Source organism: Protopterus annectens, chromosome 7.part0 (genome assembly GCF_019279795.1).
Source record: "Protopterus annectens isolate FY-2018-M chromosome 7.part0, PAN1.0, whole genome shotgun sequence".
Classification (NCBI taxonomy): Eukaryota; Metazoa; Chordata; order Ceratodontiformes; family Protopteridae; genus Protopterus; species Protopterus annectens.
In genome coordinates this window covers 688587288-688612711 of record NC_056739.1, presented here as the reverse complement: position 1 = coordinate 688612711, position 25424 = coordinate 688587288, and the positions used below count along the sequence as shown (strand labels likewise).

General features: G+C 38.7%; 1 protein-coding gene across 1 annotated transcript in view; it reads right to left on the bottom strand.

The window, feature by feature from the left end:
• LOC122806635 (cholesterol transporter ABCA5-like) overlaps positions 1-25424 on the bottom strand; it is a 1155982-nt gene that overhangs the window by 234295 nt on the left and 896263 nt on the right. Inside the window, exon 19 of the mRNA XM_044077221.1 lies at positions 21236-21327. Within this exon, the coding sequence (XP_043933156.1) occupies positions 21236-21327 (92 nt within the window). The remainder of the gene's footprint in view (positions 1-21235; positions 21328-25424) is intronic.

Here is a 25424-nt window from a genome sequence, read left to right as displayed (position 1 = left end):
AAGGGCAAAACCCAGCAATGGGCAGCATCATTTATACTCAGCCAGAATACATAGCAACTTTGCTGGCCAATAAATTCATCTCAAATTTCACCACCCCATCACCCCCATTTCTCCCACAAGAAATACCTTCTACCACTCCCCACCAATTATCACCAAAGAAAAGGTTGCCACTGTGCTCTCTAATGTTAAAAACATGGCTTCAATGAACCCTGATGTTATAACAGGTTACCTATTAGCTTGAATCAGAACCTATCAGGCCCATTAGACTCTCTATTTAACCACAGCCTCTGGACATGCTTTGTTCAGATAGAGTGGAGTACAGCAACAGTCATACTTCTGCATAAAGGGGGACATCAACTGACGCAAAAAATTACAAACCCATATGTTTGACTAGTCTTATATGTAAGGCCATGGAAAGAATAATCATGGACCTGATAAATAATAACATAGAAAACCTCCAAACACTGGACCCAACCCAATTCAGCTTCATTAAGGGCATGTCATGTCTACTAAATCTGGTGGAATTTTTTGAGAAAGTCACTAGGGCCATGGATGAGGGTAAACAGTGCATACTGCCTACCATTTTCCTGGCCAATGCATTTGACTCAAACCCCCCCACCCAGGTATTATAAATAAACTCACCAAACCAGTCATAAATCCCTACGTGACTAGATGGTTAGCTAATTGGTTCAAGGACAGGACACATGTGGTTAAAGTGGGTGAATCTAGATCCAGCAATAGGCCAGTTACTAGTAGTGCACCACAAGGCTCAGTGCTGGGGCCACTCCTGTTCGGAATATATTTCTCTGAAATTAAGGCTAATGTGGAAGGCCTTTTGGATGACAAAGTCTGCAGATTATTGCAAGCTTAGGCAATCTTTGAGTCCCTCAACAATATAGATATCCTTCAGGAGGGTCTAAATTAGACAAATGATTGGTGCCAGAGCCATAGCTTAAAACTAAATGTGAAAAAGTGCATTATGATACTGTTTTGGAAGTCAAATACCCCTGAAGATGACATAATTAATAGCACACCCCTAAGAGTAAACTTAGAGGTGAGAGATATAGGTACACTGATAGACAGCAACCTAAATTTTGACAACCATGTGACTACAGTGGTGAGGAAGTCATTCTATGTAGCACAGCTTATAAGTAAATGTTTGGCATCCAGATCCAAGGAGGTTATAGTCCCATTGTACTCCGCCCTCATTAGAATAATAATTGAGTATAATGCACCACTTGGCATGGACCTGACTAGACACTTGCAATAGCTAGGGTGACCTCAGAGGTTTTTCACAAACAAAATACAAGGTGTTAACAATATGTCCTATTCAGATAGACTAAAAGCTCTTTCCCTTTACACTCTTTCCTACAGACTATTAAGGGGTGACCAATGCCTAACCTACAAGGGACTCATGAATCCTGCCCTGATGGAGCTGCTACACATCTGCAAGACAAATATCAAGAGGGTCACTTGATCTAGGATCTAAACCTAGTAATTCACTCAAACAAAACATACTGGAGAGACAGATATATGTCTCAGAGATTACCCCTTCTTTGGAACAGGCTTCTTATTTACATTAAACAGAGCCCTTCTCTGGCCCTCTTCAAGCACAGTTTGGATCAATGAATGGATAATTGCAAATTCACACTTGGGATAGCACTTTTGTTCCTTATGAACAAGGGCAATTTGTAAAATACTGAAGGCATAGGCACAAACCTATGCTTTCTTCTTGCCGTAGTATGTTGGGTAAGATCAGGTTATCCTGGCTAGGCTTGTAAGGGTTCTTGAGACATTAGCGTAGTAATCTCCTATTAACCTATGAGCCTATTCTCACTTACTCTGTTTCCTTCTGTTGATGTTTGTGTGTCAATTCATGTCAAGTCTATTTAAGTGCTTAAATCTAAGCACTTTTAAAAACTAAAATCAGCAGTATAATAGAAACTAGTGTAGTGAATATAATTTTATTTATTTATTTACTTGTTTATTTATTGTTTTATTTTATTATTTTACTTTGACATTTGTTAATCAGGATAAGTCAGACTGGGCAGAGGCCCTTATTCCGTGGAGGCCTGGGAAGAAAATCTCCATATACAAAAAAAATTAAATATGAAGTCTAAACAAGGATATAAAGTTAACACACAAAATAAATTATAACATATGCTAGCTGAGTAAAATACAAAAATAGTAGTAAGAACATAAGCAATATATACTGAGGACATAGAACATAAAAGCAAATTTCCTGTGACAGCTGAACTTACTGTTGACTGATTAATAGATAATTAGGTGAAAGAATAAGGCAGATTTAGAATGGATAGAGTAGTTCTGGATAGGAAAATGATGGTAGTACGGGACAAAGAAGTGGTGTTAGATAGGGAAAGGGTTATAGAAATGAGGGTGTAGGAAAAGTACTGAGAGAATATATAGGCGAGGGGTGAAGGTAAAGTAGGTTAGTAGTACAGTAAATTTGTTGACGAGGCAAAGAGAGGAAAAGAATAGGTTCATAGGTTCATACTAGGCTATCTGCCCGAGGGCATTTACAAGCCTAGCCCATAGTTTTGTGGCTTACGCCACCCCTTTAGTATGGGGAACTATACCCATTATTTTGCTGTGCCTCTGTTGAGCAGTGACACTGAGGTAATCCCTGGGGTATATCTGCGATCTCCCATCCATTGGTCAAGATTTCTCTTGAACAAGGCCAGCGAGGTGCTCTGCCTCACATATACCGGGATTTTATTCCACAGCATAGGGAGTCTTTGGGTGATGAATCTATCCCTCCAGCACGTCCTATTAATAGCCGTGTCGAGGTTTAAGTCTCCCGCCCTTGTGGCTCTGACGGATCTAGATTTTTGAGGTGAAGCATATTCATCAAATCTGGGTTTGACATGGCCTTGTATGTTAGGCAAAGGTCACCTCTGAGCAAGCGGTAAGCGACTGAATAGAGCTGGAGTTCTTTCAGTCGGGCAGCATAGGACAGATGTTTGAGACCCTTTATCCTTTTGGTGAGGAACTTTGTGGCCTCTCCAGCTGCTGCAAGTGTCGGGTCAGATACATTCGAATGGGGCATTGTACTCAATCATTGGTCTGATGAGTGATGAGTATAGGGAGACTATGACCTCCCTTGATCTAGATGGGAATCCCTTCATGATAAGGTGGGCAATGTAGAAGGTCTTCCTAACTACTTTAGCTACATGGGTGTCAAATGACAGACTACTATCAACCTGGGTCCCCAGGTCCCTGATAACTTCTTCTGTACTCAGTGGATTGCCACCTATTTGGTAGCTAGGGGTAACCTTGTTTTTCGAAGGGTATGACTATGCATTTTTGGCATTTAACTTTAGGCCATGGCTCTGGCACCAGTTATCCGTTTCTGTGAGACCCTTCTGAAGGATATCTGTGTCAGATGTGTTTTCTACTATGGCCCAGTTTGCAGTCATCTGCAAACTTTGTCAGCCATAACCCTCCTGTGTTTGCTTGTACTTGGAAAAGTAGATGCCAAACAAGAGTGGGCCCAGGACTGAGCCCTGTGGTACACCACTTGTGACAGGCTTTGAGTCTGACATGGCGCCAGCAACTCTGACCCTGTGGGTTCTGTCACTCAGCCAGTTTGCAACCCATCTTGTGATGTATGGGTTAACATTTAAGCTGATGAGTTTTTCAATGATACCCGAGTGGGGTATTGTATCAAAGGCCTTCGCCAGATCGAGGTAGGCTGTATGGACTGCCTTTCCCTCATCAATGGCTTTGGTGACTGTTTTGAAAAAGTCAACCAAGTTTAGAAGGCATGATCTGCCTTTGACAAAGCCAAACTGGGATGGATCCAAAGTCTGCAAATTCCCTATGTCTTTATTTATGAGGTCCATTATGATCCTCTCCATGGCTTTGCAGATAAGGCTTGTCAAGCTAATGGGCCGGTAATTTCCAGGGTCGGTGGAGGCACCGCCTTTGTGAAGTGGGACCACAGTTGCAGTGCGCCACTCCCTGGGTACGTATCCAGAGGTAAGACTATGATTAAACAGCTGTCCTAGCTGTGGTCGATTAGGAGGAGAGAGGAACAGGCTAATGGGAGGTTAAGCAAGATTAAGGCAGGAGCAGAGCCAAGAGCTAAGGAGTCTTTCTCTTAAATCTTTTTTAAATTTGAGACTATCTGGGATAGATCTGGTGGTTAGAGGAATTTTATTCCAGGTCAGGGCTACGGTATAGCTGTGTAAGCTATTACCTAGATCTTTTCGGCTTGCAGATTTCTAACAGAAGTTGGACAGAGCTCTGGAGAGAGTGATTGGGAGTATAATAAATGATAAGGGGTGAGATGGCAGGGTAAGAAGTAGGTTTGCAAATTATGAAGTGAGTGAGAAACAGTTGAGAGAGGACGGGCTGGTAAGGCAGCTCAAGACAGTTTAAGAATTTTAGAGCTAGGCAGTGAGGTGAGTCAAACGTTTGGTTTGCAGAAAAGCTGGCAATTTCGTTGTAGCAGAGCTCCAGTTTTGTTTTTAGTGTGGATTGTAGGTTGGTTAAAATAGGAGTGGCATAGAGTAGGGTTGGAAGAAGATAAGCATTAGCAAGGGACAGTCTAGTGTTATTGGTAACATTTTTTTTTGTTCTGTAACACATACTAAGTTTTTGGTGAGTTTTTTGATACAATTTTGAACATGTAGATCAATTTTTTTTCAGTGATGATACCCATGAGTTTAGTGTGTATCACTACTTCTATTAAGGTGTTATCAAGAGATGTAATGGTGAGGGATGATTTGAGGTGAGACTGAGATTTTGGGAGAAATAGAAGTATTTTTTTTGGGGGGGGGGTTAACTATGAATTGTTTTTCATTTAGCCAGATTTCAGTAGAGTTAAAGGGTTTTGAGGAATGTATTGCAGGTGTAAAAGATCATCAGATAAGCAGATGATAGTGGAATCATTCAGCATATTGTAATGGATTAATTAATTGGATTAGTTAAAGGATTTTGGGGAATGTATTGCAGGTGTAAAATATTGTCAGATGAGCAGATGATAGTGGCATCATCAGCATATCATATTGGAAGGGAATGCATGCAGGATGAATGAAAACTGTTAGTAAAGATGTTGAATAGCATTGCACAAAGAATGCAACCTTATGGTACTCCAGTATTAACAGAGAGAAAGTTGAAGAATGAGGAAGACCACTTGCCAGACTGCTGTTGGTTAGAAAGGTAGCTAGAAAATCAGTTGAGAGGAGAGTTAGAGAAACCAAGAGTAGACATTTTAGAGAGAAGCATAGGGTGAGAGATGGCAATGAAGACTTTGGAGAGGTCCAGAAAAAAGGGAGAATACCAGGTTATTATTTTCTCTGGCTTTAATGATAGTATGAGAAAGGAGACTATTGCAATAGTGGCGCTGTGGTTAGGACAAAAGCCATGTTGGGTTGAAGTGAGTCCATTTCCATTTAGAAGATGTTAAATAAGTTACTTGTGAATGCATTTGTCGAATATTTTTGAGAGGGGGGACAGAATTGCTATAGGTCTACAGTTTGTAAGTTCTGTGGATTGTCCGCATTTGTGAAGTGGAACAATAAAGAATTGTTTCCAGATAGAAGTGACTATATATTCTTGAATAGATCTGTTAATTGGGATGGAGATGGGGTAGGCTATTGAGTTAGCTGCTAATTTTAGGAATTCTGCAGGGAGATCATCTACTGATGGAGAGTAGGGCTTGAGTTTCGATAGTAGAGATTTAATGTAGGCAGTAGGGACTGATTTGAGAGAAAAAGTGAGTTTGTTGTCAAGGGCTGGGAGAGGAAGTGTAGAGTTACGGTTGTCACTGTTTTGGGTTAATTTTTTTATAGAGTCTATGAAGTAGGAGTTGAACTCAATGATTGTTTCAGAGGGAAAGTGGTTTGGGAATAGGTTTGGTATGCTGGGAGAACCTAGGTTAAGTATCTTGTTAATGGAGTTCCAGAATTTTTTAGGATTGCTTTGATGATTTGTCTGTCTGTCTGCTGAGCTAATACACTGATGAATATTGACCATTTGCAGGCATAGGACAAGTAAAAGTTCACAATTTTAGTAGTAGTATGCAGAACTGCAAAAATTATTTGTGGAATTGTGCATATACAATGTTATTTTTATTTATTTTTATTTTATTTAGGTTTGATTACCAGGGAAGTCCACTGGGTCAAGAAGAGTCTGTTTTCAGTGGAGGCCAGAGGAGAAAAGCTCCAACATATTAAAGTTACAATTTAAATTATAAATTACATGCTACAATTAAAAAACAAAGCTTTGTACATTATTAAGTTACATACTGTAAGCTGCAAAGGAAAATGAGAAAAAAAAATGATTTGTGCAAAACATTTACTGACATTTCAGAGTGGTAAAACTCTAACTAAATTAAACAGGATGAGACAGCTGTACATCAAGCATTATAGTCTAAGGCTTTAGGTGGGAAAAAGTTAGTGCATATTTTTAAACAGACTTTAGAACAACTTAAAGAAAGTACAAGAGAGGGAGCTGATGGTGGTTATGTACTATGGCCTGGTTGGTGACAGGAGCACTTAACCTGAAGCTGTAGGTGTGATTATGAGGTTTTCTTGAAGCTGGTGAGGTTGGAGGTTTCTCTGAAGAGGGAAGGGAAGGATTGCCCGAGAGTATGAGTGAATATAGTGAATGCATCTCTGGAGGACTGAAGTGAAGATTCTGAAGTGTACATTGAGGGTACAGATTGGGAGTAGTAGCATGGGCTGTATCAGGAGGTTGTTTCATGGAGTTTTGGAGAAGGTAGTGTAAAGCTTTGAAGGTGAAGTGATTTAAAGAGTACAGGTTTCAAGTAAAAGGTTGGCTTTGTATTTTATGAGAAGCTGGTCTGCTTTGTTTAAAATGCAGCAGTTGCTGCTTACAGTGGTGCCAGTCGATGATAAAACAGCAAATACAACTGGAGATGGTTAGTAGGGTAGTGATATTCTTGGCAGATGCAGCAGCAATAATACATAAGAGATGCCTTTTGAAAGTAGAAAATCTCATACACTGCATGTGAAAGAGGCAAACGTTGTGGATGAGGAATAAACTAAGTTATCCTAAATCAAATAAGTATTTGTAAATAAAAATTTACAAGTAAATCATCATAATTGCCACACTACCTCAATCAACTGGACATGAAGTAATAAAATTATTCCAGAATGTTAGCCAGGCCATATTTCTAGAACAAACAAACATAAGCAACTTCAAAATCTAACTCTAGTTTTGTTTTCTAAACAGAACTATACTTTTTAGCCAAACATTGATTTCACAACAGATATATTAAGGAAAAACTCTGTTCTTTGGTTTCCTTGATAAGGAAAAATAATCGTTCTGTCTCTCCAGTGAAACAAAACAATGTGCAGGAGCATTCTATCTGTGGTAAAGCAGATAATACTGAGAGTGTTCTGCTGTACTTTAATGCAGCTCATTATAAAGCAAAAATAAAAAATAAAAATAAAAAAACACATCAGCCCTATTCCCACAACAGCATGGAATCAAAACATGGTAGAAAGTGCTGCAACAAAGGCTGAGACAGTAATGTATACAAACAGGCAAAGACGTAAGATTGTAACAATACAACATTCACAAAGCTACAAAATTAGCCATTCAGCCATCCAACAATAAAAGCTATAGAAATTGTCACTGGCAAGTCATACGTGGACTATATAGGAAAAATAGAAAATAAGTCAGGCAGAATATAATTATCAAACTATCAATACCAGTTTCAGAAAGTGGCATGCACAATAATCATGAAGATTAAATAGATTAAAAAGAGACCCACTGCAACTTTGCTTATCACTATATATTATGGTTGCTACCTTTTTCTGCAAAGGTAAGAGCTGCTTGAATAGAAACCGTTCCATTATTTTTTATCAAACATTACTATCTTTTGGCTTTTCCACAAATGATGAACTTGGTCAGGCAATAGGCACTTGTCCTGTCATTGTGCGTTTTTGTTATCTATCATTCCATTACTCTTTCTGTTCTCAAAGTATCTTTGAGGATTATTGGAAGTGGGAAACAACTAGGTTATGGAAACGGACTGTAAATGTGTCCCATTATGTTTAGCTATTTGTACACATTTTATGAATGTTTTGTACTCCATTTGCATTTTATTATTAGTACATGTTCTCCTGTTTGATAAACCTATGAAAACCTGATTTTGTAATGTACTAGTGGAAAATGAAAACATTACCAAAGTAGAGCAAAACACTTCAATATTTTTTCTTAAAAGCAAATGCCTTTATACCAGAAGGAAAAAATATTCCAGAAAATAAAATAATGTAAGGTTAATAAGGAATAACAAGGCAATTTACTGAGGAAAAGTAGTTTAACCATGTGAAAGTTTTCAAATTAAGACAGGCATAGAGCAGCTTGATGTTTCTTCATGCTTGGAGCCATTGATACAGCTGAAGAATTTACACTGACATTTTCTACTGTCACTACTGTTAAGATGTTTAGCTAATTTGCCTTTATTAGCTCATGCGTGTTTTTCTGTTTCTCTTAATCACATGGCTTCTACAAAAAAGTGTTTGCAGGTAAGGCTAACCATTATGGGACCCAACTAACATCCTATATTCTGAATACCAAAAGCCAAGGAAGCCTGAGCTGCAAAACTGGAAATAGAAATATGTCTTATGTCTACCATTTTTTGCATGCAGTTAATGAATGTTTTTACCATGTATTAATTTACATTAGTAATAAATTACACTTGCTTGGTAATTGTATACACATATTAATTTTGTGTTGCTCTGGCAGAAATGTACATACCACCACAATAAAGTAAATGCTCATTCTTTCTATTAAATGTAAATGCCACTTGCCATCTGTGTAATTCTTTCTCATTTTATTTATGACATAGGTTTAAATACTAATAGTTCAACATATAGCAGTACAAGCCAGCATTCAGAACTAATGTTTGTTACTTTATACTGTAAGTTTTCAATTGTACATTGCTTATTTATCCTGCAGGATATTTTCTTTAAAGGCAACATATTCTGCCTTGTCTTAAATTACACTGCTAGGAAAAAAAAAAGTTAAATATGAAAATGAAAAAGGAAATTGTTTCATCCAGAAAGTTCTACCCTAAGCTACATTTAAATGTTTGGAACGCAACATGTAAAAGCACTTTGCTCTTGCATCCAGCCAGGAGAGGTCAGTCTTGAGCAAGCATGACATATGCGTTTGCTACTACAGAATTCATCCAGAAATCCTGGTGGGATTACTTAATCATTCAATTTATTAATACTCTTAATGTTATTAATGTCATTAATCTCACATATGACTAAATACTGTCCAGTAGTTCTCCACAAAGAAACTGTGACTTATACTCTTGTATGTGTTATATTCTTGGATTCTTAGTTCTTTCACCCAAATATATTTTACAGCCTTCTCCACCTCACAAGATGACTTTATGCCCAAATGAGTATTGTCAGAGATTACATTTGGAGGTGCAAATGAGCTGCTTATAAATTCAATGATTTAAAATCACTAAATAGAAAAGGTGCCCGAATAGATAATAATAATTTTCCTGTGAGACACTGTACGAACCATCATAGTGGACCATCTGAAAACCCATCTAGTCATTCTTTTTCATGACATTCTGACTTTTGGAAATCCCTTATAGTGATGCATTCTAGTGATTCAAGAAGGATATATTAAAAAGCAGTGGTATTTTTGCTGAGAATACCTTACAAGAACCATATATTTTAGAGCAGCTGAATAGAAATAAGTGAGTTAAATAATGAAAGGCTCTAGACAGTTTAACTACAAATTCCCCAAGTATGTAGTCCTGCTTCATAACATCAATAGCTCCTCCATGGCTCTTATCCACTTTAACTTCATTAAATCTGCCTGGTATACAGGTCCATCAATATCCAACTGCAATGACCATCTTCTCAAGGTATGGTCAGAGGTATTAGGTTTCATCATCTGTTTACAGATGTAAAGATGTCGCTTGTATTTGTAGTTGTGATGCTGAATCCCACTTACGCTGGACATATTTTGCATTGGTTGGTGTAGTCAGGTGATTCTTTATCTGACACCAGCACTGTGGAACTGCCAATTCTTTATCTGACACCAGCACTGTGAAACTGCCAATTTTTTATCTAACACCAGCACTGTGGAACTGCCGATTCTTTATCTGGCACCAGCATTGTGGAACTGCCAGTTCTTTATCTGGTACCAGCATTGTGGAACTGCTGATTCCTTATGTGGCACCAGCATTGTGGAACTGCCAATTCTTTATTTGGCACCAGCCCTGCAGAACCGCCTTGGCTAATATTAGAGGATCTGTAGCCTCTGTTGATGATGGGGGAATGAGCTGGTTCAGTCATGGGGAGCAAGTGTGTGTCTGACACAGGGAGTGTGACCACCACATCCCCTACACAGACCATGGACACAGTCTCTGCCTGTGGCAGTACAGGATACACAAATATCTGATCTGAGAGAGGATAGGCTGATGAGGATTCTATAGATCAGGAAAGTGTGGTAGACAGATATCCAAATCTTCTACTAGCACTTATGGGCAGGGAGGTTCACACAGGGGAAATGGCAATTTTACTCACCAAAGACCACCCTCTCCTATTGTGTTAGTGGCTACATACCAATGTATGTGCATGGCCATCATGGAGGCACAGGTTAGTGCCCACACAGCCATGGCAGAGATAGTGAAGGTAAAGCAGGAAATGAATGCTGAACTATGGGAGTACATGACCCATACGTGTGTGATTTCTTGGATAGACTGAATCACATACTGGACTGTGCACTGTCTTTTCTGTGTTGTGTTGCAAGGGTGAGGGGCCTTCCACATAGCCATTCATCTGCTACATCCATGGATGTTAGCAAACATGGTCATGGACAGGAAAGATCCTGTTCCTGCATTGCTATCATTTCCACAACATTTATTGTGGAGGTGTCTACTCCCAGGAGACGGAGCCATACTGGTTGTGGCTATCATCATGGTGGAACATCTCATAGAAAATGTTGGTTGGGGTAATGTAGTACACCAGCATCTACAGTGTCATACTGCAGAAATGCAGCTCCTGACAGACACATCATGGGCAGGGGGCATGCAAAGAAGCTGAACCCTCAGTCTTATATGATCAGGACCTCTCCAGTAGATCAAGCCATAGTAATGCACCAACTGCTCTGAGGTAGTGTCCCTGCAGACACACACACCACACACACACACACACACACACACACACACACACACACACACACACACACACACACACACACACACACACACACACACACACACACACACACACACACACACACACATGCAGACACACACACACACACACACACACACACACACACACACACACACACACACACACACACACACACACACACACACACACACACACACACAAACACACACACATGCACACACACACACACACACACACACACACACACACACACACACACACACACACACACACATGCAGACACACACACACACACACACACACACACACACACACACACACACACACACACACACACACGCGCACACACACACACACACACACACACACACACACACACACACACACACACACACACACACACACACACACACACGCGCACACACACACACACACACACACACACACACACACACACACACACACACACACACACACACACACACACACACACACACACACACACACACACACACACACACACACACACACACACACACACACACACACACACACACACACACACGCATGCCACCACAGCCCCTAGCACATAACACACATCCATTGACCCTGGTTATTTTTGACATTAATCTCCCCCATAATAATTTTGATACTGCCCATAAAAGCGTTTTTTCATGTATATACATCAATACAGTCACACACGTTCCTCTGAAAGACTTGCACTACTGTCCTCCTTTCTCCAGGTCTGCAAATGATGACAGTTGTGCCTTGTCATTCGTACATTGTTACTTGGTTTGGCTATGTCTGATGTTCTATGTGGCCAACCTATCTATGGATAAGTACTGTCAGGTATTTTTGCATGCATCATTTTTATTGTAGTGTAGCTGTTTAACTTTTACATCGTAATGTTGTAAAGCTATTTGCAATTGACGGCTTCTCTGTTCAGCTGGCAGGATCATCCCCTGCTGGTGGCTCCTCCTCAGACTCATTGTCTGTCTCAGCTTTAGCTGCCTGTGGTGCTAGAAAGTGCTGCCTTACAAGAGGCCATCCTGCTCTAACTGATGTTATTGTATAACCCTGCACAAACAGTGAGGATTTTGGTACATGCAGCAGGTCATACTGCAGGGCACTAACAGATGAGTGCAGACAGTGAAAGTGTGCCTTCAGCAGCTCCAATGTGCTTATAATGTTTCTGGTTTACAATACTACACAGTTGTAGCCCTGGTCAGTTTGATTGTGTAGATTTCTGATGGATCTCATGAGCCTGGGTTCTAGGGTATATCTGGCATAACCAAGAATATGCCCCTGTGGGAAGTCACTTCTTACAAATCATTAGTAAAGATCACATGTGTGCCATACAGGGGAGTCATGAAACCTACCTGGGTGGCCTGCATATACGTTGCAGATAATATCCTGTGCTGTGGAGACCACCTGGTAGTTGATGGAGGGATACCCTTTGCAGTTCATTTCCCTCCTTCCCAGTTCACCACACGGGGTCCTTATTTCAATATAGGTATTGTCTATGACCCCTAGTAACTCAGGGAAATGGGCTATACCATAGACCTCTTGCATGGTGTTGGCTCTCTCCTCCTGGGTACATGAGAACCACACATGCTGTCCCAAATGCAAAACATGGTATTGAGAATCTGATGGAGTATTCTTGAGGCAGATGTCTGAGATACCCCAAGTGTGTCTATAGTAGGTCACTGAAATGTTCCAGTAGCCTAAATACATGAAGCCATGCACTGCTTTATTTCCAGTGGGATAAGTGCTTCAACCCACGGGACTGTTTTGATCTCATAGGAATAAAATTAGTTTTAATCTTGGAAGGAAAGGAATCTCTATTCAAACACTCTTCACATGTTCCCTTCCTTGACTGGAAAATCCTTAACATGGCAGAATTCTTGATATAATCTTAACTAAGACAAAATGGTTAGAGATGTCCAGGTGCAGGTGCCATTAGCCAACAGTGACTATGCCACTGAATGTAGTATAATACTACAAGGATATAAACAATGATTTGAGATTTTAGGGGGGTGCATTTTGAAGATGTGAGGGAGACGGTCAAAGATTAGTCAGGACACTGTACCAAACTAAGGAAAGTAGACAAGTTATGGCAGTGGGTCAGTAATGCCATGCCCAGTACTATGGACAGAAGTCTGAGGAAGAAGTAAAAAATAGGCAAAAAGAAGAAGAAAACATAGCACCCACATATCAACCTGATGCTTGTAGTTAAAGCAAAAGAAAGGGCATGAAAGTAGTGGAAAGAAGGTGTGGAAGTGGGAGAAGCACAGCGCAAGGAAGCAAGAAGGTGGGCAACCAGGCATGTAAGGGCAGCAATGGGGCAAACTAAAATAAGGTGGGAGAAAGAGCCAAAAAAGAGAACAAACATTAGTTTCTAGATATCAGAAAGGAACAAAGGAGTGACATACTTGGCCAGACAGAAGAACGATGAGAGGGATGTCACAGAAGGATAGGAAAAAGAAATGCACTGGATGGATGTTACGTTTCATTTTTCACAAAGAAAATCAATATGGAGGTAAAATGCTGGGAAGACATATGGTTGAGAGGTGCTACCAGTGGGTAGACATGAAATGATAGTGGGGGGTAGGCTCCAGTCCATAATGATAATATACAAGGACTTGATATCTGCTTCTGATCAGAATTCTTTTTCACACACTGTATTACTAGGCAAGCTAATATTAGATTTAAAGCAGTCTACTCTTACCTCTTATGTCTTTCTTCTGCAATTTTCTTCAAAAAAATATTCTCTGTACATCACCATAGGTAAGATTTGAAATGATAACTTGACTGTTAATTTACATGTCTGTCAGTCCACCACATCATGAATTATATATTATGAAATCGGAGCTACGAGTTCAAATATATCTGATATCAAGATATCAAGGATAGTCTGATAATGAGATAATGAATCTAATGTGGTGTGTGTGTATGTGTCTGTCGATCTCTTTTTGGTACAGTGACGTTATCTATCAAATCAAAAAGTAACCTATTTCACATATTTTTCAATGAACAAAACACAAAATGCAACACTATGGAGGCAGAAGATAAAACTTCTATACATTTATCTTTGCAATTTCATGAAAACCACGTACTTTTCTCACTTCCATTGGCAGTCATTTCTGCTATACATTTATCCAGTTTTTAGCTCAAATGGTACGCAATCATAGAATCATCTATACTATAGCAATAACAAACGATTGAGTGTGGTATATTGAAAATTTACCCACGGTTGGTGTGGTTTGATCACAAGGGCAAAGCCTGAGTGATTAAACAGAAGCAACTGTGGGTAAATCTTCAATATATAACATCTAGGAGTTGGTCATTGCTATCATACAATGACATTATTTAAGAAAAAAAATTGCTTACTTTTCTTAAATAATGTCCTTGTATAATAGCACTGTGGTGTTCTTCCTCTTTCTTTTTGTATTCTGGAGCTTTGTTGATGTACTGTGCATGTGTATGGGACTTACATTTCCATGTCTACACAGTGCTTTGGAAAGAAAGGGCAGAAATACAAGGAAAATCATTTACATTTCTTTAGTTTTGCTTAATGTACCCGATTTTCCTTGAATTTGTTCTGTCCTGTCTCTCTCTGAACTGTCCAGATTTCAAACTTTATTTAAAAAAAAAAGCTCAAGAAAACTGGAAAGGCATAACATATATTAATCGAAGAAAGTTCAAGCAACTGGACTTTTTCTTTTGGTATATGCTTCATTTACAGTGGGCGCACTGGTTGGGATGACCAATAAGCATGCATATTTTTAAATGTTAATGACCTGTCCTTGTATACTATAAATTATACAATGAAAACCACCTTTGCAATGCATGTGGCATGCATTCCATGGAAACAATGCAGTAATAGTGAATGAATATTTTTCAAATGTTTAAACTATAAACTTCAAAAATGCTGTAGCATATTCATGGAAATTCTATTTGATCAATGTATGGATTTCTTTTTTTTTTCATATACAAGGTTGTTGATTGTATAGCATCAACTTTTCATTTTTATGAGTAACAAAAATTCTAGATATTGGGATTACAACACTGTAAACCTTGGCTTTATCTTAACATAAATATATGACTTCATTAATGTACTATTAATTAGAATAGGCAAAGCATCAAAAACTGACTCAGACACATATAGCACATGGTACACTCTAAGTAGCTCAAGGGGAAAAACACAAAACAAACAAACAATCAAAAAAAGGAGCAGTCATATTACTAACCACTCTTCCAAAACAATCACATCGCAAACCACGTCATTCTTTATGCACAGTTTCAAAAATACCTTATTAGAGATAAGACTTACAATAGTTTGTAAAAAGTCCTATCTCATGGAAGATATCACCCTGTGTGACTTAAAATATTAGAATGACTACTAATGTTAAAATAAGTGTCCTTAAATATTTTTGAAGTTTCAATGCAGTTTTGGTTAAAGTATGACACCAAGGACAAATTTACTTATAATAATAAAGGAGTAATATATGCTCAAAGTTGTTCCTGTAATCTGAAATATACAGGATATAGTAAAAGAAAGCTTTTAATGAGAGTGTAGAACATCTCCGAAACAGAATAAATAAATATGTGAATAGTCCAATAGAAACACATTTTCAGAGGTTCATAATAGTCTAACTACAGATCTTGCTCCTACTGTATTATATCAAATAAGAAATTGTAGTGCAGGACATGATATGAAATATTTTAGCATGTGAAAACAAGCAATGTTGATAATGACATTTCAGACCTTACTTCTTAAGGACCATAATACAGATTTTAATTGCAGAATGGTAATTTATTTGTATTAGTTCTAATGTCTCATGATGGATTGTAATTTTGTCTCATTTATGAACGGTTATTTTAAATTTTTATTTTGGTTTTACTTAATTGAGTTGTTTTAATTATCTACATTGCTTATGTATGAGGAGTGAAGCCAACATATATTCTAATATTCTTTCTTTAAAGAAAAATATTGAGCTAAATATAACTCTGAATGGCTTAAGGGCTTTTAAGACTCCCTCTTTTACCTTTAATTGTGATACTTAATGGCATTCCAATTGAAACATAACAGCGTGACAAAAGGGGTAGAAATAACATTAGTAGACAACAGTGTGAGGGCTCCTATGGCTTAGGAACTTCCAAATAAGTATATCTTTTTTTTTCAAACTGTAAATTTGGTAATAATACCATGTGCCCGAGTTTAACAAGTATCCCAAGAAATGCGAGCAAATTGTGTCATTTACAACTTTTTATCAACAAGGAACGGGTAAGAATACAGCATCAGTATGAGAGATACTAAATGAATGCTGTTTATTTCTAGCTATTTCAGTACATAAATGTGGTCTTTAGACTGTGCCTGCAAACATTCCTAGATTTCATATGTTACAGACTGATTTGTGGAAATTTATAAGAAAGATGAATCTAAATTAACTTTTGACTATGCCTCATGGAATGATTCTAGAGTACTTAAAACAAATAGCTATGACAGTACAAATAAGGACAGCGTATGCACTTCTTTTAGTTGTATTAGAGAGTTTGCTGAAATAGATATAGAACATGGTGATTTTGAAGAACTTATATCTAAAGTATAGAAGCAGTTTATACTTGATTTTAGGAATAAGGTGATACTTTTTCCTGATCATGTATCTGTTGAACTGGGTTTTCTTTTAAAACAACTTTCTATTAATAAATGTGTTATAGTTACAATTTAACTAAAAATGAATGGACTAAATTAAAAAAATTAGATGCTAACCAGAAGGGAATGGCAAAACTTCCTGACAAACCAAACGTTATACTTGGAATGAAAACTGCTCCCTGTTGTGATATTTATTAAAAACATTTATGTGATACTACTACTTATACCCTGGTGTATTTTAATGATTATTTTTAAGGCCATGATAAAAAATATCATGTTTTGTTTCATCCACAGAAGCAGAAAAAAGATATTTCAAAAATCTAGAATTTTTAATTTTTATATTTACCCAAGATAAATACGGAAGAGTTCTCTGCCTGTTTTCACTGACTGTATGAGATATATGGAACAAGTTGTAAACAAGATTGATAGCCTACTGTTTCCTTCTGTGCATATATTAGAGCGGTGAATCTTCACAAACACAATTTTGCTTAATATATAATTTTTACACTTGATGAAAAGTTGTTTCACCAACTTAGAGGTATGGCCATGGGTGAACCTTTAGTACAATCATTCGCTTGTCTGTTTAACTGATTTTAGGAAAAAAAATACAAAAATATTAAGAAACACATACAGTGATAATGATTAGGTTGTAATGCATATAATAACAATGCTTATGTAGCAGAATGATTCTGATGTATTATCACTGCATAGAATATCTAAATACTCTTATGCATACATAAGAATCACTCTTTTGATTTCTTGTACCCCATGGTGGCCATTACAGGAATTTCCATACTGGAATTACTTTTTTAGCTTGTTTTTTCATTTACTTACAGTGAAAGTACAGATTAATTGGGTTTTTAGTGGCATAAGAAAACACGGTCAGTATTTTTTAACTGAATTACTCTTATTTGCTTTAGGTTTAAGCTTGTAAAACTCTAGCCTTCTATGCTACATTTACATTTCAACTCAAAGGTGGTTAAATAAGCAGAGTTTTGTTAAGCAGGATTTTAAAGTGATAGAAAGTCAACAGCTATCACTGCTATCTCTGTGTCCAGTATTTTCTAGCTGTACTGGTAGCTGTCATGCTGCTTTCCATGCATGTTCTTGTTTATAGTTGTTTCTTTGTACTTCATCTGTTTTGATGTCAACTGCCCTTGTGATGTCTACATTTCATATCCCCAGTGCCAGTAATATTTCATGTTTTTCTAGCATACCTAGCATATGCTGCTTAGGTGAGCTGATGACTGTAAAACAGTTCCTCAGTCAAGGCAATGGAGCTTACTCCCCAGGCAGTCCTGTAAATTAACATTTGGCTTATGGCAATTCACCAGAATAATCAAACAAAGAGTAAGTAGGGCAGCCACAGTGGTGCAGCTGTTAGAGTTGCTGCCTCACAGCAAGAGGTTCTCCAGTTCGATCTTCGGCTGGGGTGCCTTCTATGCAGAGTCTGCATGTCCTCCCTGTGGTCGTGTGGGTTTCCTCTGGGTGCTCCGGTTTCCTCCCACATCCCAAAGACTTGCTGTAGGTCAATTGGACACTCTAAATTGGCCCTAGGTGTGAATGTGTGCATGTGTGTGCCTTCTGTGGAAGGTTGGGTGCCGGGCTGGCAACTCGACACTATAAAACTCCACTGCCAATCATGCGCAGACAAGGTGATCCGCTGTGGCGACCCCTAACCGGGAAAAAGCTGGAAGAAGAATCAAACAAAGAGTAAGTAATCTGCCAGTACAGCACTTGATTCCTAGCATGCATCCTTTATTCCCTAATCTAATCTCCCTTAGTCAGATATCTTATACTATGTTTATGGAGACAATGTATAGTGTATTAACTAGAGTGTAGATAAACATGCAGTTAAAAGTTAATGTCACTGTAGTTTGTGAAACAGTGTACTAAATTCAAAGTTATAGTATTTTTTAAATAGCAAGGAAATAGAAAAAGTGAGATCTTATTTAATCAACTACACTCAAGCAGCTGACAGTACTTCACCTGGCAGGTAGCACATTTTTGTTAATGGATAGAAAGTAACAAAGGAATGCAAAGCGGACAAGAGGAATGTAGGTAACAGCAACCTGAGTGGATTAAAGTGTGTAAACAGGAGAAAAGATGGACTGGCACTACCTAAAAAAAAAAAAAGATGATTATCAGAAGTCAGGATGACAGTGAATACAAAGGAAATAAGAAAAAGAGAAGTCAAGGTATAATTCAGGAGAGGAATATGAAGCTGATCAAATAAAGAAAACAAACTAGACGAGTACTGGAACAGAATATCTGGATTCAGAGTTAAGCAAGAGAAGGTGTCCTGCTACCAACCATCCTTAATGAAAGGTTACAAATATGCTAAGCAATATTATGAAGATTGTGACTGAGTATGGGAAAGAGAATAGAAAAACCGAGCCAAAAATGTCAGCAAATGAGATACCTGATTTTTTGGATGAGAAAAGTGAACAACGGAGAGAGAGAGAGAGACTGAGAGAGAGAGGAGAGATACATAGAAAGAAAGTAAGGGATAGTAGTGCTAGCAAGAGGCAAGGCAGCAGGAGAGAGAGAGAGTGAGAGAGAGAGGAGAGATACATAGAAAGAAAGTAAGGGATAGTAGTGCTAGCAAGAGGCAAGGCAGCAGAGAGAGAGAGAGTGAGAGAGAGAGGAGAGATACATAGAAAGAAAGTAAGGCATAGTAGTGCTAGCAAGAGGCAAGGCAGCAGGAGATGTACTTGAAAAATGTAGGGATAATAGTTATCTCTCCAGGTGACACCATACCTTTTAAATAGACTCTCGTTAACAGTTTTCACATTCTGTACTGAGTACTTTATGATAACTCTTATGGAGTGAGTCATATATTGTAATTTACCAGTGAGAGTGAGAGAGAAAAAATGTAGCTCTGAGCTCTTCCTGCGTGTACTTATTGTCTTCATATTTACTCTGTCATTAGGTAAGGATTCTCAGCTAGGTAACAGCAGTCACAATTTACTGTCACAAGAAAGAATATTAATGGCATGATTGCAACTCGATGCAGTAAACACATAAACTGGCTCTACCTTTTTGTTAGTATTTGTCATACAGGGTCCATAGGCTGTTCTATTACTGGGTTAAGATGTAGAAATCACCACTTATTTGCTTATTAGTAGTGATTATGAACAGTTATAGAAACTAGCTTACATGTGTTCAGAAGTATGCTAGACTAAAATTCATGGGAGAACCAGGAGCAACATATACAACCACGAAATACCTGTCATTTGCTGGGGTGCATGTAGCATTAGAAGTAAATAAGTAACTGTGCTAACATACTGTGTCCACCATGTAGAGAATTTCTCACAAATACATAAACCATTCTGTTGGTTGTGAGTTTTTATTCTTTTTGCAAACCAGATGATACTGATCTGGAGACAATACTAGTCAAGTTTGAAGAAAACTTTACTTTAGCTCTTGCTCAATTTAGATCATTCCTCTGTTTTGAAGGATGATTTCTAATGACATTTTGTGGTATTTCTATGTTGCTATGCAGCTGAATGTTCATATAAAAATTCAGACATAACACTTTTGGTATACAAATGCTGTCACTGCATCCACATTATAGGAACAGTTTCAGCTTTACTGATTCTTATAACTAAGACACTGATAGACAAACACATGCACACATGTACACACACACACACACACACACACACACACACACACACACACACACACACACACACACACACGTGAGAATGTGTACGTGTACACACACACACACACACACACACACATGCATACATACACATACACACGCGCGTGTGCACACACACACACACACACACACACACACACACACACACACACACACACACACATGCATACATACACATACACAGGCGCGCGTGTGGACACACACACACACACACACACACACACACACACACACACACACACACACACACACACACACACACACTCTCCCTAAAAATGTATCACTGAATAGCAGCACATCTCTAGTATAAGAAAAAATGGCAACAAAAGCAATGCCTGTTGCATTTTAATAAAAGTGATCTGGTAAAAATGATTAGCAGTATGACAAGGATGACTAGCAATATGAAATGGACTACGAATGCAAACTGATAGCACTGACTATTTTTTAGTCAATGACCCAAGACCGTAGATTTGACTCCTGAGAGGTGAGCTGGAAAAAGTGATTGTGAGGTTACAATACTTGGCAGCTATCATTTTCATGGGTGTGGTCTGTTAAAGACACATCATTCAAAATGATAATACTACCTTATTATCTCCATGATGATATCAACGTAACAAACTATATGACTATGCTTTGGTGTGTGTTTTAGAAATCTCAGTAAATTAAAGTAAAGCAGATCTAACAGCCAGTGGAGACTTTGTAGCTTTCATTTACTATTTTCCTAAGTAAGCACAAATACTGTACCTTCCCTGCAGAAGGAACTGTTTCTCCTGTTATCATGAACATAGTTGTAGTTTTGCCAGCTCCATTTGGCCCCAGCAGTCCAAGTACTTCTCCTAAAATATTGTAAAAAATAATATAAAACATTTTTAAAGTAGTACATGATTCTTCCTCCAAATTCCAATTTTCAGCATTTTTCATTTCATTTGCCATTAACATTCAAAAATGAGTATGACTGTTCAGCCCAACCAGCGTGCCATTGTAAATAAAACATAAACCAATGGAAAAAAGTCCGGACGCCCAGATTTTATTCTATTAATATATGCTGCAAAAATTCTACTTTTCTTTAATTAAAAAAAAAATAAACTTACAAAAAACAGAGACTTCAAAAGAATGAGAGAGAGACAGGACAAGGATAATCAGGTACGTTATGCAAAACTAGAGGAATGCTCCTGATTACCCTTATATTTTCCCTGTCTATCTCTCCTTTATTTTTGAAGTCTCTAGATTTCATTTTTTTTAATTAAAAACAAACAAAAAAAAGCAACGGAGATCTTACTTTCTCCATTGCTTCCTTTATACAGCATTGATGTACTGCGTAAGCGTGGGAACATAAGTCCCATATGCACGAGCAGTACATCAAGAAAGCCCCATGATACTGGAGAAAAATGCAGAACAGCACCACAGCACCATTATACAAGGACATTACTTAATCTGAAACCTGGCTCAAAGCTGCAGAGAGCACCCCAGTCTTACCAGGGTACTCATCCTGCCATACTTTCAGACTCCAAACAGAGGGCTACAGAGCCAAAGGAGGTGGAGTTTCAATATTTATCAAAGACATACACACCTCGAGGCTGGTCAAATGGTATGACACACAGGAGACACTCCAAGTGCAATTAACTGTTGCCACAACACATATTCAAATCATAGCTAGCTACAGATCCCAAACCATGAGTCAGGACACCCACTCCACCTATCTGGACTTAGCTGAATCCATCAAGATTCAAGCCTCTAACCTGAACCTGGGTGATCTTAACTTCCAAACCATAGAGTGGAAGACCTATTCTAGCCCAAACATGAATGCCCAGAGATTCCTCAACTTTGTCAATGCCAATGCATTGGATCAGCTGGTTGACACCCCTATGAGAGGTGAAAATATTCTGGACCTGGTCCTGACCAATATAAGTGGCTACTGTAGCACACCTACGGTGTCATCCTCCTTGGTAAGATCTTACCACAAAGTGATCACTTTTGAAGTCACCATCTCCCCTGACCCCCACCCACTGTCAGGGTCAAACAAAAAACTTTTCCAAAGCTGATGACAATCTTCTCAGAGCAGGTATAAGCAGGTTCACAAGCACTGTCCCTTCAGTTGGAACTAGCACTAATATCCTAGCCTACACCAAAAAAACTATATGAGCACCTACATAGCTGTATGGATCCAGCAATACCTGACAGGACCAAATCATCTTTCTCAAGGAAGATTAAACCTGTCTGGTGGACAGCAGCAATAAACAAACTCCATAATAAAAGGAAAAAAATTGCTGTCCAGGTCCAAGAAGTAGCAGGTGCCAAGTTGGAAGCTATCTCTCCTTTGTCTGAATAAGCAAATAAGTTCACTGGTGAAATCCTGTAAGGCTAATTTTGAGTCCAAATTGGCCACATCTACTAAGGACAATCACAAGGCCTTCTTCACATACATCTGCAATCTCAAAGTTAACACCTAAATCTGCTCTGAACTGGTGGTCAAGTAACATCACATACATAAACTCCATAGATATAGCCAACCTGCTGGCAGATAGGTTCAGTGAAAACTTTACCCCGCTGTCCCCCCATCAATAAAACCAGGACATCCCCAGTACCTGCCCCCCACCCCTCATCACCAGGGAGCAGGTCTTCAATGCCCTCTCAAAGGCAAAAAATACTGTCTGTATGGGACCCGATAACATCCCTGGCTGTATCCTACATGAACTCAGGCATGAGCTCTCAGCTCCATTAGGCACCATATTCAACCAAAGCCTGGGCACCGGCTTCATCCAAGCCAAATGGAGGACAGCCACTATCATTCCTCTACACAAAGGTGGGTCCATCCACTGAGCCAGGCAATTATAGATGACTGCAAGCTGGGTTCTGTCTTAAATTCCCCTAGTGAGGTGAATATCTCGAAGAAGGCCTTACCCAAACTAATGACTGGTGCCAGAAGCATAGCCTCAAACTGAATGCCAAGAAGTACATCATTATCCTCTTTGGGGTAAATGGCATCCCCACTAATTATCACATTAATAGCAATGTACTAAGCATGCAATCAGTTGTGAGGGACTTGGGCACCCAGGTTGTTAGAAACCTGTTTTTTGACTACCACGCTGCCCCATTGTATGGAAGACTTTTTACATGGCCCACCTCATAAGTAAGGGCATTTCATCCAGGAGCAAGGAGGTCATAACATCCATGTACTCCTCCCTTATCAGACCCATTATCGAGTACAATGCCTCCTTCAGCATGTACCTTGCCAAACACATGTAGCAGCTGGAGAGACCACAGAGGTTCCTGACAAGGAAAATCCAGGGTCTCAAGCACCTACCTATACAGATAGGCTAAAAGCCCTATCTCTCTACTCAGTCTCATACAGACTGCTCAGAGGTGACCTCTCTCTGGCATACAAGGCCATCTCAGACCCAGCTTTGATGGAGTTGCTGCATATCCATAAGTCAAATTCCACTCACGCAACCCACATGCAAGGTCTCAACCTGGTCTGTGGCATTAATAGAACTTGTTGGTGGGATAGATTTGTGTCCCAAATGTGGAATAGACTCCCTCTCCATATGAAGCAGAGTACCTCTCTAGCCCTCTTTAAGAGGAACCTGGATGACTGGATGGGAAACAGAAAATACACCCCTGGTATCCCACCTGTATCCCTGCTGGACAGGGGAAACAGATGCTGACTTTTTGGGAACATAGGTAAAATTCTTGGCTAGGCTTATAAGGGCCTCCATGCCAATAGCCTAGTATCATCCTATTAACATATGAAACTAAGAAAAGCAAGTTAATTTTTCCTTAAATAATGTCATTGTATAATGGCAATAACCTATGGCTGGGTGTGTGTAATGCTGATTTACCCATGGATGGCTTTGTTTGGCTAATTACATCTTTAATAGTCCTTATACCAACTGCATTCAAATGTATATTAATTTTCTGGATGATATATTCATTGCTTCGGTGGGGCCAAACAACGAAACTGAAGCATACGTTCAATATATAAACAATACAACAGCATTCTTAAAATGTATACATTAAGACCAGTCAAAGATTCAATTGATTATCTTGAAGTAAAAATAACAATGGTATATTGACATCTAATATATTTAGGAAACCAACGTATTCAAATATGTTCCTATACTACACCAGCATCACCCTTACCACCTGAAATGTGCTGTAGTCAAAGGACAAATTGTAAGGGCTGCTAGGATGGTTTCCTTGGGTGATGAATTTATAAAAGTATGCAATTTACTTAGTGAAATACTTAAAAACAGGGGATACCCCAAAAAGTTAATACAATCCATCAAATATGAAGTCATGAATAAAAGAAAAACAGGTATATATGTTTCTACCCTTAGTGGAATGAGGTCTACACATGACCCTGTCTCATCTACAGCTATCAACCATTCCCAAATGGATGTTCCTTCAACAACAGAGGCAATGAATAATAGTGATACAGATGGGCAAATAAGAAGTGAATTTCGACACCCCTTTATCACTGCATAGCTGAGGTAGTAGAATTGTGGCTTTACATGTAGGCATTCACACTTCAAGTCCTAAGACAGACAGTTTCAGGGGCCCAGGGAAGTAAATATTGTGGGAAGAAATATCCAGGGAATTGTTATGGCTAGGCTTGAAAAGACCCTAGGGCCAATAGCCTAGTACCAACCTGTGAACATTTAATGCTGACAGTCAAAAATTTGCCAATATTTTCACAAAAAAATTGGTAGCTTATCAGAAATTATAAAGACACTTATGAAACATTATCTGCACAACCATAAAATAGTGTACAAAAGAGATCATAGTTTCAAAGATTATTTTGCAGAGTATCTCAAAGGAATAACCATCAAACAAGAAAAATATCTAAATGTGGAAATTGTGCAGTGTCACTTTATTCAACAAGCAGAATTCATAAATGTGGCTAATAAGAAAATTATGATGAGTGAGCCTTACA